The sequence below is a fragment of the Entelurus aequoreus genome, linkage group LG12 (assembly GCF_033978785.1).
Source record: "Entelurus aequoreus isolate RoL-2023_Sb linkage group LG12, RoL_Eaeq_v1.1, whole genome shotgun sequence".
NCBI classification, from domain to species: domain Eukaryota; kingdom Metazoa; phylum Chordata; class Actinopteri; order Syngnathiformes; family Syngnathidae; genus Entelurus; species Entelurus aequoreus.
This window is the reverse complement of record NC_084742.1, coordinates 12,917,704-12,932,657: the sequence shown is the minus strand read 5'-3', so window position 1 is coordinate 12,932,657 and position 14,954 is coordinate 12,917,704. Positions and strand designations below refer to the sequence as shown.

Sequence of the window (14,954 nt, the reverse complement as noted above, 5' to 3'; positions counted from 1 at the left end):
TCGGGGCCCAACTTTTTCAGTACAATTAGTGATCTTACTCTTGATTTTATTGGTATTCAATAATTATATTAAACCTACTTATAGTTTACAACCTTGTGAAAATGATAAGAAAGAATGTGTTAATCGAAAAGATTGTTATCAAGGCTTATGTCAGGCTTATAAAAATAAACACTACTAAAATATTGCAAAAGAAGGTACTAATGAAAAATACATTTCTATACAATTACACAGTGCTAAAATAAATACATTCAAACTATATCAATGATAAACAATTACAATATACGTTTCTTAATTAAACTGTCAATAAAATTTAAGTGCAGATGAAAATACAGCTTTACCACATTAGTCATAATTTTTGCGCCAAGCGGGGAACTGCACTTTTTTCCCCCGCATCGTTCACAATCATTATAAAAAGACATGACGACGGAGGTACTTTCTAAAATGCATTTTAACTCGTAAATTATAGTCCGCTTACAACGGAGCCAATAGGAGGTCCTCTATTCTGCCCATAAATCCCAACAAATAACCATCCAAAAAACGCCAACAATACTCCATTTACGTTTCATGACTTGAATATTAACCTAGTATTAGTGATGTTATTATAAGCACTACAACAAACTATAGCGGCACTGTGATCACAAGCTTGAGTGCCTATGTTTACATCATCGAGTGGTAAGCTGCTTCCTTGCTTGTGGAAGTTTATTCTAGATCATAAATAATGCTTCTCATCTGGCTAGAAGAAGGATGAGGACGTATTTCGACAAGTTGGTACACTTTGACAGACAATTTAGACCTGAAATGGCGAGAACAACACAAAAACAGGCTTCGTACCACCCTCCTTTTCTTTGAGCGGATGATGAATTATTCTTCATCAAAACGAGGCTATAGCAGGATTTTATCAGCAGGATTCTATCAATCAGCATCCTAATGACAGCAGACATTGTACAGTAAGTGATGTTTTTAGTGATTGTTGGCTCTGATAAAGTCTGCAGTGAGTAATAATAAGTGATGATGTTGAAAAAAAAGCAAACAATGTGATGCATTTTTTTAATTAATGCGCCGCATATGCTTACTATGAGCAAAATACGTAAATATTAAATGTTATTATAAATGTTCCCGTTAGTGGATTACATATCAAAGTGTGTATATAAAACCTTAATGGAGGTGTTTGGATGTTTTTAAGGGCTTAATAGGCAGAATATTGCGACTCCCACAGGCTCTATTATAAGCAAATTTTGATTGCACTTATTTGCAATTTAGAATGCATTAAAAAAAGAAAAACATATGTGTTCTTGTCTTAAATAAGGACTGATAGGCAAAATTCCCCAAAAAGTGCAGTTCCCCTTTAAGAAACTTCTGTGACTTAAGCTTCAGACTTCTTCTGTTTGTTTGATATTGTCCTTACTGCCACAAGTGGTGGAAAAAGAGTATTACAACAGATTAACGCTGAGGCCCTTAGTACCACACCTTGGCCACCCCTCGGCCCTATGTTTAAAGGCCTACTGAAACCCACTACTACCGACCACGCAGTCTGATAGTTTATATATCAATGATGAAATCTTAACATTGCAACACATGCCAATACAGCCGGGTTAACTTATAAAGTGCAATTTTAAATTCCCCGCGAAACTTCTGGTTGAAAACGTCTATGTATGATGACGTATACGCGTGACGTCAATGGTTGAAACGGAAGTATTCGGACACCATTGTATCCAATACAAAAAGCTCTGTTTTCATCTCAAAATTCCACAGTATTCTGGACATCTGTGTTGGTGAATCTTTTGCAATTTGTTTAATGAACAATGAAGACCGCAAAGAAGAAAGCTGTAGGTGGGATCGGTGTATTAGCGGCTGGCTGCAGCAACACAACCAGGAGGACTTTGACTTGGATAGCAGACGCGCTATCCGACGCTAGCGGCCGACCGCATCGATGATCGGGTGAAGTCCTTCGTCGCTCCGTCGATCGCTGGAACGCAGGTGAGCACGCGTGTTGATGAGCAGATGAGGGCTGGCTGGCGTAGGTGGATAGCTAATGTTTTTGGCATAGCTCTGTGAGGTCCCGTAGCTAAGTTAGCTTCAATGGCGTCGTTAGCAACAGCATTGTTAAGCTTCGCCAGGCTGGAAAGCATTAACCGTGTAGTTACAGGTCCATGGTTTAATAGTATTGTTGATTTTCTATCTATCCTTCCAGTCAGGGGTTTATTTCTTTTGTTTCTATCTGCCCGATGCTATCACGTTAGCGCCGTAGCGAAAGTGCTTCGCCGATGTATTGTCGTGGAGATAAAAGTCACTGTGAATGTCCATTTCGCGTTCTCGACTCTCATTTTCAAGAGGATATAGTATCTGAGATGGTTTAAAATACAAATCCGTGATTCACGATAGAAAAAGGAGAAAGTGTGGAATCCAATGAGCCCTTGTACCTAAGTTACGGTCAGAGCGAAAAAAGATACGTCCTGCACTGCACTCTAGTCCTTCACTCTCACGTTCCTCATCCACAAATCTTTCATCCTCGCTCAAATTAATGGGGTAATCGTCGCTTTCTCGGTCCGAATCGCTCTCGCTGCTGGTGTAAACAATGGGGAAATGTGAGGAGCCTTTCAACCTGCGACGTCACGCTACTTCCGGTACAGGCAAGGCTTTTTTATCAGCGACCAAAAGTTGCGAACTTTATCGTCGATGTTCTCTACTAAATCCTTTCAGCAAAAATATGGCAATATCGCGAAATGATCAAGTATGACACATAGAATGGATCTGCTATCCCCGTTTAAATAAAAAAATATCATTTCAGTAGGCCTTTAAGAAACACTGATTTATCTCACATTGTAATTGTTTTACACAAATGTGCACACTTTCACCACGAGAACTTGTTGGTGACATCGCTACCGCTGTCTGCTGTCTGGTGGAGCGAAGCCTTGCTGCACTGTACTGTAGTCGTTGAGTGTTGGAGGAGCACAGGCAGAAAACTCAAAGCAGTGCCCGAGCGTCACAACGCAAATGCACTGGATGGAATTTAGCAGTGGTAAGACGATCAATCAACATTGTCTATCATTGCAGCACATTTTTATATTAGTAGCTGCTATAGACGAGGTTTAAACCATGACTTTTCTCTGAAGGGGAATTTTTGGGGGCACACAGTTTTGATTGTCTATGAATGTTGTCATTCATCAAGATCATTGTCCTCTCAGGGCATTCAATCGATTGCAACTGGACTGTTTGGTTTGTCTTAGAGGACGTTTTGCCGCTCATCGGAGTAGCCTTCATCAGTTCGTGCTCATAGATTTAGATTGGTCAGATTTAGTTTACTCTGTATTAACAAATATGAAAAATGTAGGAATGGCAGTTTTTGTCTGTGGGAGGCGTTCCTTGCGCCACACTGAAAGACATAAAACGCCGTGGCACAATGAGAGCATCCTATTTTCAAAACCTGAGAGTGTGGGTTCCCAAAAAGTTTTATTGTGGAATTTCACAAATGTGGGATGAATAAAGTGATATACTAAACTTGTTATTTTAAATTCAGTTTTCATTTTGCCAACTTTCAACAATGTTCAACTTACAATTTGGTTATGACTCAGAGTTGTAATCTTTCCCAGGTTTTAAGATTTTGTGAAGGACTATGAAGATAAATTAATCTTTCATGTTGGGCTGGGCGATATGGCCTTTTTTTTAATATCTCAATATTTTTAGGCCATATCGCGATACACGATATATATCTCGATATTTTGCCTTAGCCTTGAATGAACACTTGATACATATAATCACAGCAGTATGATGATTCTATGTGTCTACATTAAAACATTCTTGTTCATACTGCATTAATATATACTCATTTTAAACTTTCATGCAGAGAGGGAAATCACAACTACCGTATTTTTCGGACTATACGTCGCACCGGCCGAAAATGCACAATAAAGACGGAAAAAAACATATATACGTCGCACTGGAGTATAAGTCGCATTTTTGGGGGAAATTTATTTGATAAAATCCAACACCAAGAATAGACATTTGAAAGGCAATTTAAAATAAATAAAGAATAGTGAACAACAGGCTGAATAAGTGTACGCCATATGGCGCACAAATAACCAACGGAGAACGTGCCTGGTATGTTAACCTAACATATTATGGTAAGAGTCATTCAAATAACTATAACATATAGAACATGCTATACGTTTACCAAACAATCTGTCACTCCCGATCGCTAAATCTGATGAAATCTTCCTCCCCATATTTCACTACGTCCGGCTTGTAATCTGCAGTATATGATTTCCTTTTCGGTGCCATTTTAGTTCAGCCCTTCTCAGTTTTTATAAGTTACCGCCAATGTTGATGTGATTCATTTGAATAGCTCCGGCAGTAGCGTATAGCATATAGCAGTTAGCATTCCATGACCCACAATGCACTTCTGCCATGACCCTCCCCCGCCAAATTCTTATTGGTTGGCGTGCGAGTGACGATTGCTGACATTTTCTTCGTCGCTCACGCGAATGAGATAAATAATATTTGATATTTTACAGTATTGTGTTAATAATTTCACACATAAGTCGCTCCGGGGTATACGTCGCACCCACGGCCAAACTATGAAAAAAACGTCGACTTATAGTCCCAAAAATACGGGAGTCAATTTAGCAAAACTGTATTTATTAAACAGTTATTAAGCAGTGGCACAAACATTCATGTCATTTCCAAAACAGAAAGTGCAAGATTGTCAGAGACATTTTAAAACAAGCTATAAGTGCACTTTTGTGAATGCTGTCACTAAGATGACATTTCAAAACAACTCTAAATTAAAGTGCACTTTTTGTACAGAACGCCACTACAATAGTTTAAAACAAATAAAGCGCACTTTTGTGCATGATGACACACAAAATATTTCAAAAAGTGTCACATAAAAATGAGCTGCATATCAAATAGTATATGTCATATGGTGTTGATGTGGAAATAGTTGCTTCGGCATTTAGTTGTTGTGGCACCGAACAGAGATGTTGACATGTAAAGACATATTCCCGCTTGAAGCCAAACCACCGTCAGACGATGGACCCCGTGCTGTTTTTCTTGGGAATTAATTATTCCTCCATTTGTTACCAGATTCACACTTTTTTTCTCTCGTATTACCACTCAAACCACACCGTTAGCTGTTAGCATCACAGCTAACGCTACCATGTTGCTACCTGTCTGCTCCGCGGGAGCGTGTGACGTTGCTCACGTGACAGTATGTGACGTATGTAAGAAGGTGCGCTTGTTTATGTCTGTGTGAGAACGAGAGACAGGAAAGAGTGAGAAACGCATGCAGTTTAATGCCCCGCAGCTAAAATCAACTGCGTGAGAACGTATACTCGAATATCACGATATAGTCATTTTCTATATCGCACAGAGACAAACCCGCGATATATCGAGTATATCGATATATCGCCCAGCCCTACTTTCATGTTCCTACCTGGATTACGGAGGGAGAATCCGCCATTTCTGGAGTTGCCGGAGGCTCCTCCTTGATGTCACTGCGTCCGCCAACCTCAGTCTTGACACTCCCGATCCGCTCTAAGGCTTGCTCCCGGCGCTTCTCCCTCTTCTCCATCCGAGCGAAGGCTTGCAGGATGGCCTCCATCTTCCTCTCTTCTCGTGTCTGCAGGGAGTTTAAATGATGACAAAGATGAAGCGGGAGCGGAAGCCATAAGTCTATACCACGTTCGTGTCACATGGTGCAGGAGGAGCGATGGGTTAATTTTTGCCCGAGGGGAAGGAGCAGGGGAAAAGCTGCTGAGTGCGGTAAGAACATGCCCTCTTGGCCCAGAGCGAGGAAAGGTCAGAGGTGGACCAAAAGGGAAAACCGTGGTGACAGGACATACATCATGACAAGCCAGGCATCTACCAAGTAAGAAGTCTAAAACAAGTCACACAAAGTATGCACTGTGGCATGGAGCTCCCCACCCGCCCACCTCACATTAGAGATAGTTAGAAAGCAATCTTTCTCTCGCTTGAACGATTTGCGAGAGCGCTTGCTAACAATGAGTCAGCACTTCACGCCCAGGCTCCACAATGGGAAAGAAGCTGACTACGAGGTAATTTCCGGAGCGCGCACGCGTAATTTTTCGGTTCTAGTCGACCCCACTATGGGTTGTGCGTGCACTTGTTTGATCACTCAGAAAAATAAGAGCGATAAGTGTCTACTTTAAAAAAGCTTCATCTAGTCTATTGAGTGTAACAGGGTCCAGGTAGCAGGAAACCCAAACAATGCATAAAGCTTCAGATGCTGTGAAAGCAAAGCAGCAAAGATTTGAAAAAGCGAGCAGCATTGGTGGAGGGTATCAGCAATGGTGCAGGCTGTTGCAGTGATAGTGAAGAGGAGGGTCAAAGGATGAGGCAGTTGCACCTGAGACATTAGACCACACTCAGAAACACGGGGGGCATGTGTTTTGGTTGTTGTGGTTGTTTTTGTTTTTGTCATCTTCATTGTGCGCTGGGCAACTGCGTGGCGGCAGCAAAGCTACTAAAAGCTAAACAGCCTCTTTGCTTGGCACACTTACCATCTTCTTCCTCTTCTCTGCAATCTGCTCCTCTGACTCCATCTCTACTTCATTGCTAATGGACGTTTTGTCTTCTAGATCCTCAAATAAGTCGGGATCCTGTAAAAGGGAGGAGGGGATGGAAGGGAGGGGGGTGTATGGCGCTTTATCACGACTCATCATTCAAGTCTGGCTACAGACAAGAGGAAGAACAGGTGAGAGTGGAGGACAGGTCATAGGGTCGGGTGGGAATAGTGACTCGGCTTGTGCTTTAGGTGGGCACAAGGACGCCTGCACAAACACTGGCCAGCAAAGTATTGCTCATGTTGCCATCTAAATAGCTTTACCTCACACATTAACAAGTAGTAAGTAATCTCAATCACAGTAACAACTGAGGGGACACAGGTGAACAGCTATGGGCTTGAAGGAGGGAATGGTAACTAAACTGGAAATCAAATGCTTACACATTTAAGAAAAGTAAAATGTTTTTCAAAAGTAAAAAATAAATAAAAATTGATGTTTCAGATACAGAGTAAACAAAAGTCTTGCCTGGTTGTTTGAGATGGAGAGGCGCAATGGAGAGAGTTTCCTTTGTTTGCAGTCGCCCACACTTTTGCCCTTTCCTTCGCCATCTACACCCATATTCTGGTTCTGACCCAGGTCCTCTGGCTCCACGTCCTTGTCCTTGCGACTCCCCCGACGCCGGCCTCCAGAGCCTAGGTTTTCAGTGGGCTCCATGTTGTGCTTGAGCACAGGACACTCCGGGTTGCCCTTCATGCAGGCACAGTCCACCTTGTATTTGCTGCACACGGGACCGTGTTACAATTGTATGTCCAAACATGAGGTAACCCTGCGAACTGGTCTTCAACTCACCAGTTGCCGTAGTCAAAATCAAAACCAATGGTGATCTCTGTGCCTTTAGAGATGGGCCTCAGCGAGTAGATGTACAAGTGCAACATGCCATCTTCAACGACGTGCCGCACCTGGAGCCAAGTAAGGCGATTGTTAGTGGACATTCACAGTTGAGTGTTTTGCTGTTGGGGACGACCAGTCACCTCTGCATTAGGGGTGCAGGAGCGGCGGATGAAGCGCGCCTCATTGCCAAAGCTGCGAGCGTCAACGCACATCTCCAATCCATCAAATTTGGAGTAAAATAAGACAAAGGGGTAAGGTCTGCAAATGAACCAAAATGTGACAAGTGAGCCACATAACAAAATATAGCACTTTGTCACTGTCACCTTACTGACCTCTTGAAGAAGTACCCGTTGGCTTCGAACTGCTGTCGAAGCATGAACTTGCCCCTGTACTCAATGATGAGGGAATCTGTGACCAAGTCCCTCACGGCCTTAAGGATCTTCTTATTCTTCTGAACTTGACTCTGGAGGGCAGACACGCAGGAAGATGTGAACTAGCTACACAAAATATCTCCCACATCAGCAGACTGAAGTGAGGGTGTGTTTGAACACAGCGCGGTACCTCCACCGGGGGTTTGAAGGAGGCAAGATGTGTATTGTAGGCCAGGCTCTTTCCGTCGCCTTGCTCTTTGACGCGAAGCAGCACCTGGACGTCCTCGCTGTACTGGTTGCTGTTGGCTTCTTCGTAGCGCTCCATCCATGCCTTAATCTTATTTTCCCACAGAGACGGGTGCTCTGTCGGGTCCTGCTCTGGAGCTGCACCCTGAACAAGGACGTTTCTTTGAGTCTGTGCTCAGAAGCGAAAGCGGTGTCCTGTTGCTAACGTGTCTTTACCTTTACTCTGGAGGACTTCCTGGAGCCCTCTCGGAAGGCCTGCGGGGAGCAATTAAAAAGTGAGTAGGTTTATGCATGTGCGCACACATTTAATTCAAAACAGAGCAAACCTTCTTAGCTCGGGCGGAAGATGCCGGCGACTCCTTTTCACCGCTCTTTTTGCGCTTCTTGTCAGCCTGCTTGTTGCCAAGGCGCCCAGTGGTGAGAGTGATGGTGGTCGGCGTGTGTTGGAAGGTTGAGTACAGCTCCAAAGGCACCTCATCGCCACTCTCTGTAGCACTAGTGTCCCCGTCTACTTGAGTAAAAGACAGTAGAGCGGTGCGCGTTAGAAAACGTTCCTTATTCATCCAGCAGGTGTCACTCTTCAGGCTTAGGGAGAGTGGTGTTCCCTGAAATACTGTACACAACATTCCTATCAAAAACACACTTATTGTGTTAATGGATATGAACATCTATTTTTGTAAATAACTACATCATAACATGGTTTATTTTGTTAAATACAGTGATGTTAGCACCTTTTGAGAAAAAAAGAGGGAAAAAAGAGGAACTGCTGCCATGCAAACCGCGTTTTCGTGTACATTTCAAGTGCCTGTTAATAATATGCAATCAATTTATGTGACTGTTACATCACCTCATCTTACTCGTGTAAGACTGGCTGTTGACTAATACCAAAACAAGACTCTCCGGCACATTAAACCTATTTATACGTAACGTCAGGACAATAGAATTAGATTACTGTGACTTCTGGAGTGCATTCTTTTAAATATTTTTTGCCCCACTCATCTATCAAAAGGTTTGACAGAAACGAGCGTTGGATTCAAAAAGATTGGGCACCGTTGGTATCGATCTGTTAATTTGGTACCTTTCCTTGCCCTCTTCAGCCTTACCTGACAAACATTCTCTTTTTCTGGTCTGCAGCAAGATGGCCCTCTCTCGGTCTAGGTGTCGCGGTTGGCAGCGTTCGCACAGGTACGTCTCAGGAATGTTCTGCCTGTCTATGCCCATGCAGTCGATGTGCTGCCAGGCGCTGGGGAGAATCACAGCACAGAGTTGTTGAGTCATCCAGGGTAGGGTGGGGGGACGCGCCGTCAAAAGGCGTATTAGGACAAACAAGAGCCAACCTGCACTTGTCACAGCAGATCATGTAGCCGTCGTCGTGGGTGAAGCCGCAGATGCAGCGGGTGATGTCGGCTCCGTAGCTGCCATCCTCGGAAGTGCTGAGCGTGGTGCCTGTGGATGCTTCGTCCTGGACCCCCGGAACAAACAACCCCCCATCTCCTTGCCGGATCAACATGGAGGGGGGAGGCGAGGCCGGCGGCGTGGGTGGGGGCCGCGCCCCATAGTTATGGTCCTAACAGGTGAACAGGAAGAGCAGCCATGATGGACTGTGACTAAAAAAAAAGCCTCAACCTAGCAGCTGTGTGTTTACTTGTGACACAGTGGAGTTACTCACAGCATAAGGCAGGCCAATATAACTGTGGGAATGGTGAGAACTGCTGCTATAGATCTGGTGTGGGTAGCTGGACTTTTCTATCACCACAGGGCTGGCCTCCACCGATTCTGGTCTGCAAACACACATACGATACTCAGATTAGTGCACAATATTACAGAGCAAAACATTGTTTTGTATTTGCAGAAGGATTAAGTCATGCTGGCACAGGTACAGAAGCAGGGATGCATGCGACAGGAAGCACTTTTATTGTGTTCCATTAACTCAATCCCAATGAACCTGAAGCAGATCATGAGAGACGTGTGGAGTCTGCCACTCAGGCAGAACAACTAACACGCAAACACTTGTCAGCTTTGCTCAAACCAAACCTGTAGATCTGCTTTCAGCGAAATCCGATGTGGAGAGCCTGTTTGGCCGTTTGTGACCAACCCACCCACACTCTGGCATGACGGATGTGTTCGAGGTAGGAAATGGTGCCATTCGATGGGGAAGTGGACAGAAAATGTGCAGTGCCAAACAAGAACGTTGAGTAAAAGGAGGAATGTGTGGAAAAGAAGACGGTTTTAACACTTTTTTTTTTATTCCTTGGTTAAAAAAAAAAAGTATTGGCACTACATAATAAAATACATTGGACAGGATTTTACATACAAGGCAAAATACATAGATATATGCTAACTAAGCTTATTGAGCAAGTAAACCAACACACACAATGCAGAGTGAAACAAGCCATGCAGCATTTCTGCCAAAATGATACACTTTACCCCACACTAGTCATTTTTTACAGCACAAAACAACAGGAGGAAGAAAGTGCTGTTTTCCCCTTCTAAACACCTCATTTGTCTTAGCTTGAAGTGGTGGTACAGTACCTTCCATGAGCCCTCGTGGAACATGCCGTGAAAAAGGCGGCCTTCTGACACTTCCTGCACTGTGCACTGTCGCGCTCAAGTATTCCCCGTCAAAGTGAAAACATAAGTGCATGCATGAGGTCTGGAGGCGAAACCTTCGAAGGTGTGTGCGTGCAATGTTTTTTCTGTTTTGTGTGTCTACACTACTGATTAACTGCCACACGGTTGAGGGCGTGAAAGACGCAAGGAGGAGGGAGAGTTTAGAAAGATAAGAAAAAAGAACATACTAGGAGCTCGATCTTCCAATCAATAATTAACCAAACTAAACTTATACTGTATTTATAACACAGATTTCTTGTTAGAGATTGTGGCATTACTCATTGTAAACACAAAACAAATGCTAGTCCAGAATGACTTTACTGCTAAACTCTTAAAAAAACAGCTTTGACAGGGTAACGTTTAAAAGTACTATATTGACCCCAATATAAGAAGGAATAGCAGGGAATCTTTATTTTAATTATCAATATCTCTACAATCATGTTTCATTGATGGTAGCATATTTCCTATCTGTTCAACAGTTGCTTGATGACTTCATTAAACACTATTATTTTAAATCATATGTAGTTCTGTTTGCAATTTGCGATCGCTGCGTTCACACTGCGCAGTTCAATTCTCTGGAAAAAAAAGATACCTTATATATACATTTTCATCATTTGCTATATTTACCAGCTCAGATTTCAGGAAATGTTTTGAAAATATACTTTTAAAAAGCGCAGTAACCGTGAGTCGCCCATCAGTCCGTCAAGCACTTAGAAGACACGGACCAGCATTTAAAACTACAGCAAAAGGCAGAAATTGCAAATTGCAAGAGAGGAATGTGTCAAAAACGCTGTCTCTCTGGTCTGCTTGTTGGTTTACAAGTAAAACTTCTAGACCCAGAATATATATATGTTCTCAAGGGTAAAATAATTTCTTATATTCAGGAGAAAACAGTATTTAGTGTGGCATTTTCTTACAATTCTTCAAAACTAAATGGCATGGAACCTTAATTAAATCACATTGCTCATGTCCACATCTGTCGTAATTGTGTGTGCATCATAATTATCGGATGGATAATTGTCAGGCCGATATGAGGAGTTATGACATAGCACCAATAAATCCAATAACATAAAAAAAGAGCCTTGACAACCAATTTTTGCAAAATGCCCTAATGAGTCAAGATTATCCATAGTCTGTACTGTGATGTATGTGGGTTAGGGTGAGAAAATAAACAGGCGCGTCAGCAGCTGGCTAGCTAGCTTAAATGCTAACAAAAATACAAGACATATTTCATCATTAAAAAACATCATACTCCAATCAAAATTTAAATAAACATTTCGGACTAAGCAACTAAGATATTCAATTGTCCACATTGAACCTACATGCTGTGCTCTCTTGGCACAGAGTAATAAATCTTTCTTTATTCAAAGGAATATGACAGCGGTGTTTACAACAGCAAGTGAATCTGTGTTGACGTCATAAACCAGACATGTGGCACTTGTTTTGCCTTTATCATTAAAAAACACTATAAAACTATAACAAATTAAAATGGAAGAAAATACAAACACTAAAAAATAATATTGCTGTAAAGAAGCCCAAACAATATTTCATGCCGCTTCTGCAAAGAAAGTATATTGTGTGTCTATTTTTGCTTTTGCTTTTATTTTCTTTCATTTCACTTTGTTGTCTGTGAAGCACTTTGAGTCTGCCTTGTGTATGAAAAGCGCTATACAAATAAAGTTGCCTTGCCTTGCCTATTTTTTCCCCAATAAAACCTGGTTAAAATATTTCAGTGTTTCTTTTTAACACATTTAACAATATCATGATGATAATGATTAACTGTGATAATGTTGGTCACAATAACCAGGATATGATATTTTCATAGTTACCTTCAGTTTAAAGTACAGTTACATCTCCAGCGCCTTACTGTTAGCCTGTTGCAGAGGTGGGTAGTAACGCGCTACATTTACTCCGTTACATCTACTTGAGTAACTTTTGGGATAGATAGTACTTCTAAGAGTAGTTTTAATGCAACATACTTTTACTTGAGTATATTTATAGAGAAGAAACGCTACTTTTACTACGCCCCATTTATCTACATTCAGCTCGCTACTCGCTACTGATTTTTATCGATCTGTTAATGCACGCTTTGTTTGTTTTGGTTTGTCAGACAGACCTTCAAAGTAGGATCTATCGCATGCCTGCGTTTCACCAATCAAATAGTCACTGGTGACGTTTGACTCCGTTTCACCAATCAAATGCAGTCACTGGTGACGTTTGACTCCGTTTTACCAATCAAACAGAGCCAGGCGGTCACATGATTAACAAGCTTAAGCTTACGTGAACTCAACGTCAAATTTGAGGAAGCACATCGCGGTAAGTAACGTTAGTAGATATTTTGGCTGTCACCGTAGGCTGATGTTAGCTTCCCTGCTATGAATCACTATCAAATGTACATCGTGTGGGGACATTTATTAACACACTGCAGCCTCATATACAGACGGACAGAGACACACTCAAACGCACAGTCGAACACACACAGACCCATGCATAGAAACACCAATCAGAAGTGCACAGTGTGTTCCCAGGTGATTGATTGAAACTTTTATTAGTAGATTGCGCCGTTCAGTACATATTCCATACAATTGACCACTAAATGGTAACACCCGAATAAGTTTTTCAACTTGTTTAAGTCGGGGTCCACGTAAATCAATTCATGCAGCCCACACCTATCAGTTTATGGTTTGTGTAAAGGCTAACTTGTTATTTTCCTTTGTAATCTCTGCCTACTGAGCCTATGGTGCTGTTAAGTTATTGTGGCTCAATTTGTCTTAATTTTTTTTATGTTAATGTATTATTATTTAATATATATTATTGTTTTAATTGCTTAAGAGATATTCCTGGCTCTGAATTTGCTCATTGCTATTTTTATGTTTTTGTGCATTACTTGTTGCCGTCATCATTAAACGAACAGGTTACTCATCAGTAGTTTTTTCACAACATACTTTTTACTTTTACTCAAGTAAATATTTGGGTGACTACTCCTTACTTTTACTTGAGTAATAAATCTCTAAAGTAACAGTACTCTTATTTGAGTACAATTTCTGGCTATACCCACCTCTGGCCTGTTGTTAACTATCTAACGTTTAGATCCATGAAGGAAAGAAGAAAGTGAATGAATGTTTATAACTGAATATATTTACATATGCATAAACACTTGTTTTCTTTTGTATTCTTTTTTTTATGAATTAAGTAACATTTATGACAACCTTTTTCCAAAACTCAATATAGAATGTGAGATATAACAGGATAATGCATACATTTATCATTTGTTTTCAAAAAGGTTAAAAAAAAGTGGGACCCCAAAAATGTACTGTTGGACCCCATTTTTATGACTTGATGGGGTCCCTGGGACCCCACTTTGAAAATTCCTAGCGCCAACACTGAATGTGCCTATTACTAAGCATGCATGCATAAACTATGCATACGAATTTTTCAAAGTGTGTGCTTCTCTAACATAAGGATTGTGAATGATAGACCAAATTCCAAACAAAGTGCAGTTCCGCTTTAAATCTAAATTTAAAAATTGATAGATACAAAAAAGTTATTGTCTAAAAAAGCAAAAAGGTGCCTAGTCTTACGGTTTACTACAATTTTATTTAGCCATGTATAAATCAAGTGGGGAAAAAGTTTAATAAAATAAATAATTAGCACGTGCTGTTCTTTTATGTGATACTACCCTTGCAGCGTTTGCAGTGGGAAGCGTGCAAATAAGTGAGCAAAGCTGTGCAGTGAGGAGGGAGGGATATTTGAATATGTGCATGGCTTGAGGCTTCGTATCATTTATGTCTCCACGCCTGGGAAGTCTGTGTAAAGAATGGAGGAAAAGCTCTAAGGTGGAAAAGAGGAGAAAACATCTCGTAAGACAAACTAAAACAGTCTGTTTGCAGTTGCTTCCATGCCATGAGAATACAACGAGCGACCTGATGAATGAGAATATTCACAGGCATGAAGTGAAAGAGGTGCAGCTAGTTGAGAAAATACCCTGTAATGATTGCTCAGCACTATTTATTAAAGAGCAGATGAGATTGTATGAATGCAAACAAGACCAATGTGGAGGAAAGAAACAAATCAGACAAATGAAGAGCAGCAGCCAGAGACAACGCCTTCACTCCTGAAGTGATGCCACTCGCTGCCATGGCAACACTACGTACTCCACCAGTGTGCGTGCGCAAGCAGAGTGTAACCGTGGAGACACACACACACACACACACACACACACACACACACACACACACACACACACACACACACACACACACACACACACACACACACACACACACACACACACACACACACACACACACACACA

At 41.6% G+C, this 14,954-nt stretch overlaps 1 protein-coding gene across 6 annotated transcripts in view; it reads right to left on the bottom strand.

The window, feature by feature from the left end:
* kmt2e (lysine (K)-specific methyltransferase 2E) overlaps nucleotides 1-14,954 on the bottom strand; it is a 55,921-nt gene that overhangs the window by 6,145 nt on the left and 34,822 nt on the right. For 4 of the 6 annotated variants that reach the window (XM_062064757.1, XM_062064756.1, XM_062064758.1 and 1 more), the window contains 12 exons: nucleotides 9,699-9,810; nucleotides 9,367-9,596; nucleotides 9,133-9,272; nucleotides 8,356-8,540; nucleotides 8,246-8,284; nucleotides 7,974-8,174; nucleotides 7,745-7,875; nucleotides 7,553-7,670; nucleotides 7,371-7,480; nucleotides 7,047-7,299; nucleotides 6,519-6,617; nucleotides 5,432-5,617 (listed from right to left, as the gene is read on the bottom strand). In XM_062064757.1, coding sequence (XP_061920741.1) covers nucleotides 5,432-5,617; nucleotides 6,519-6,617; nucleotides 7,047-7,299; nucleotides 7,371-7,480; nucleotides 7,553-7,670; nucleotides 7,745-7,875; nucleotides 7,974-8,174; nucleotides 8,246-8,284; nucleotides 8,356-8,540; nucleotides 9,133-9,272; nucleotides 9,367-9,596; nucleotides 9,699-9,810 — 1,804 coding nt within the window. The remainder of the gene's footprint in view (nucleotides 1-5,431; nucleotides 5,618-6,518; nucleotides 6,618-7,046; nucleotides 7,300-7,370; nucleotides 7,481-7,552; nucleotides 7,671-7,744; nucleotides 7,876-7,973; nucleotides 8,175-8,245; nucleotides 8,285-8,355; nucleotides 8,541-9,132; nucleotides 9,273-9,366; nucleotides 9,597-9,698; nucleotides 9,811-14,954) is intronic. The other 2 variants (XM_062064759.1, XM_062064760.1) reach the window with 2 other exon arrangements.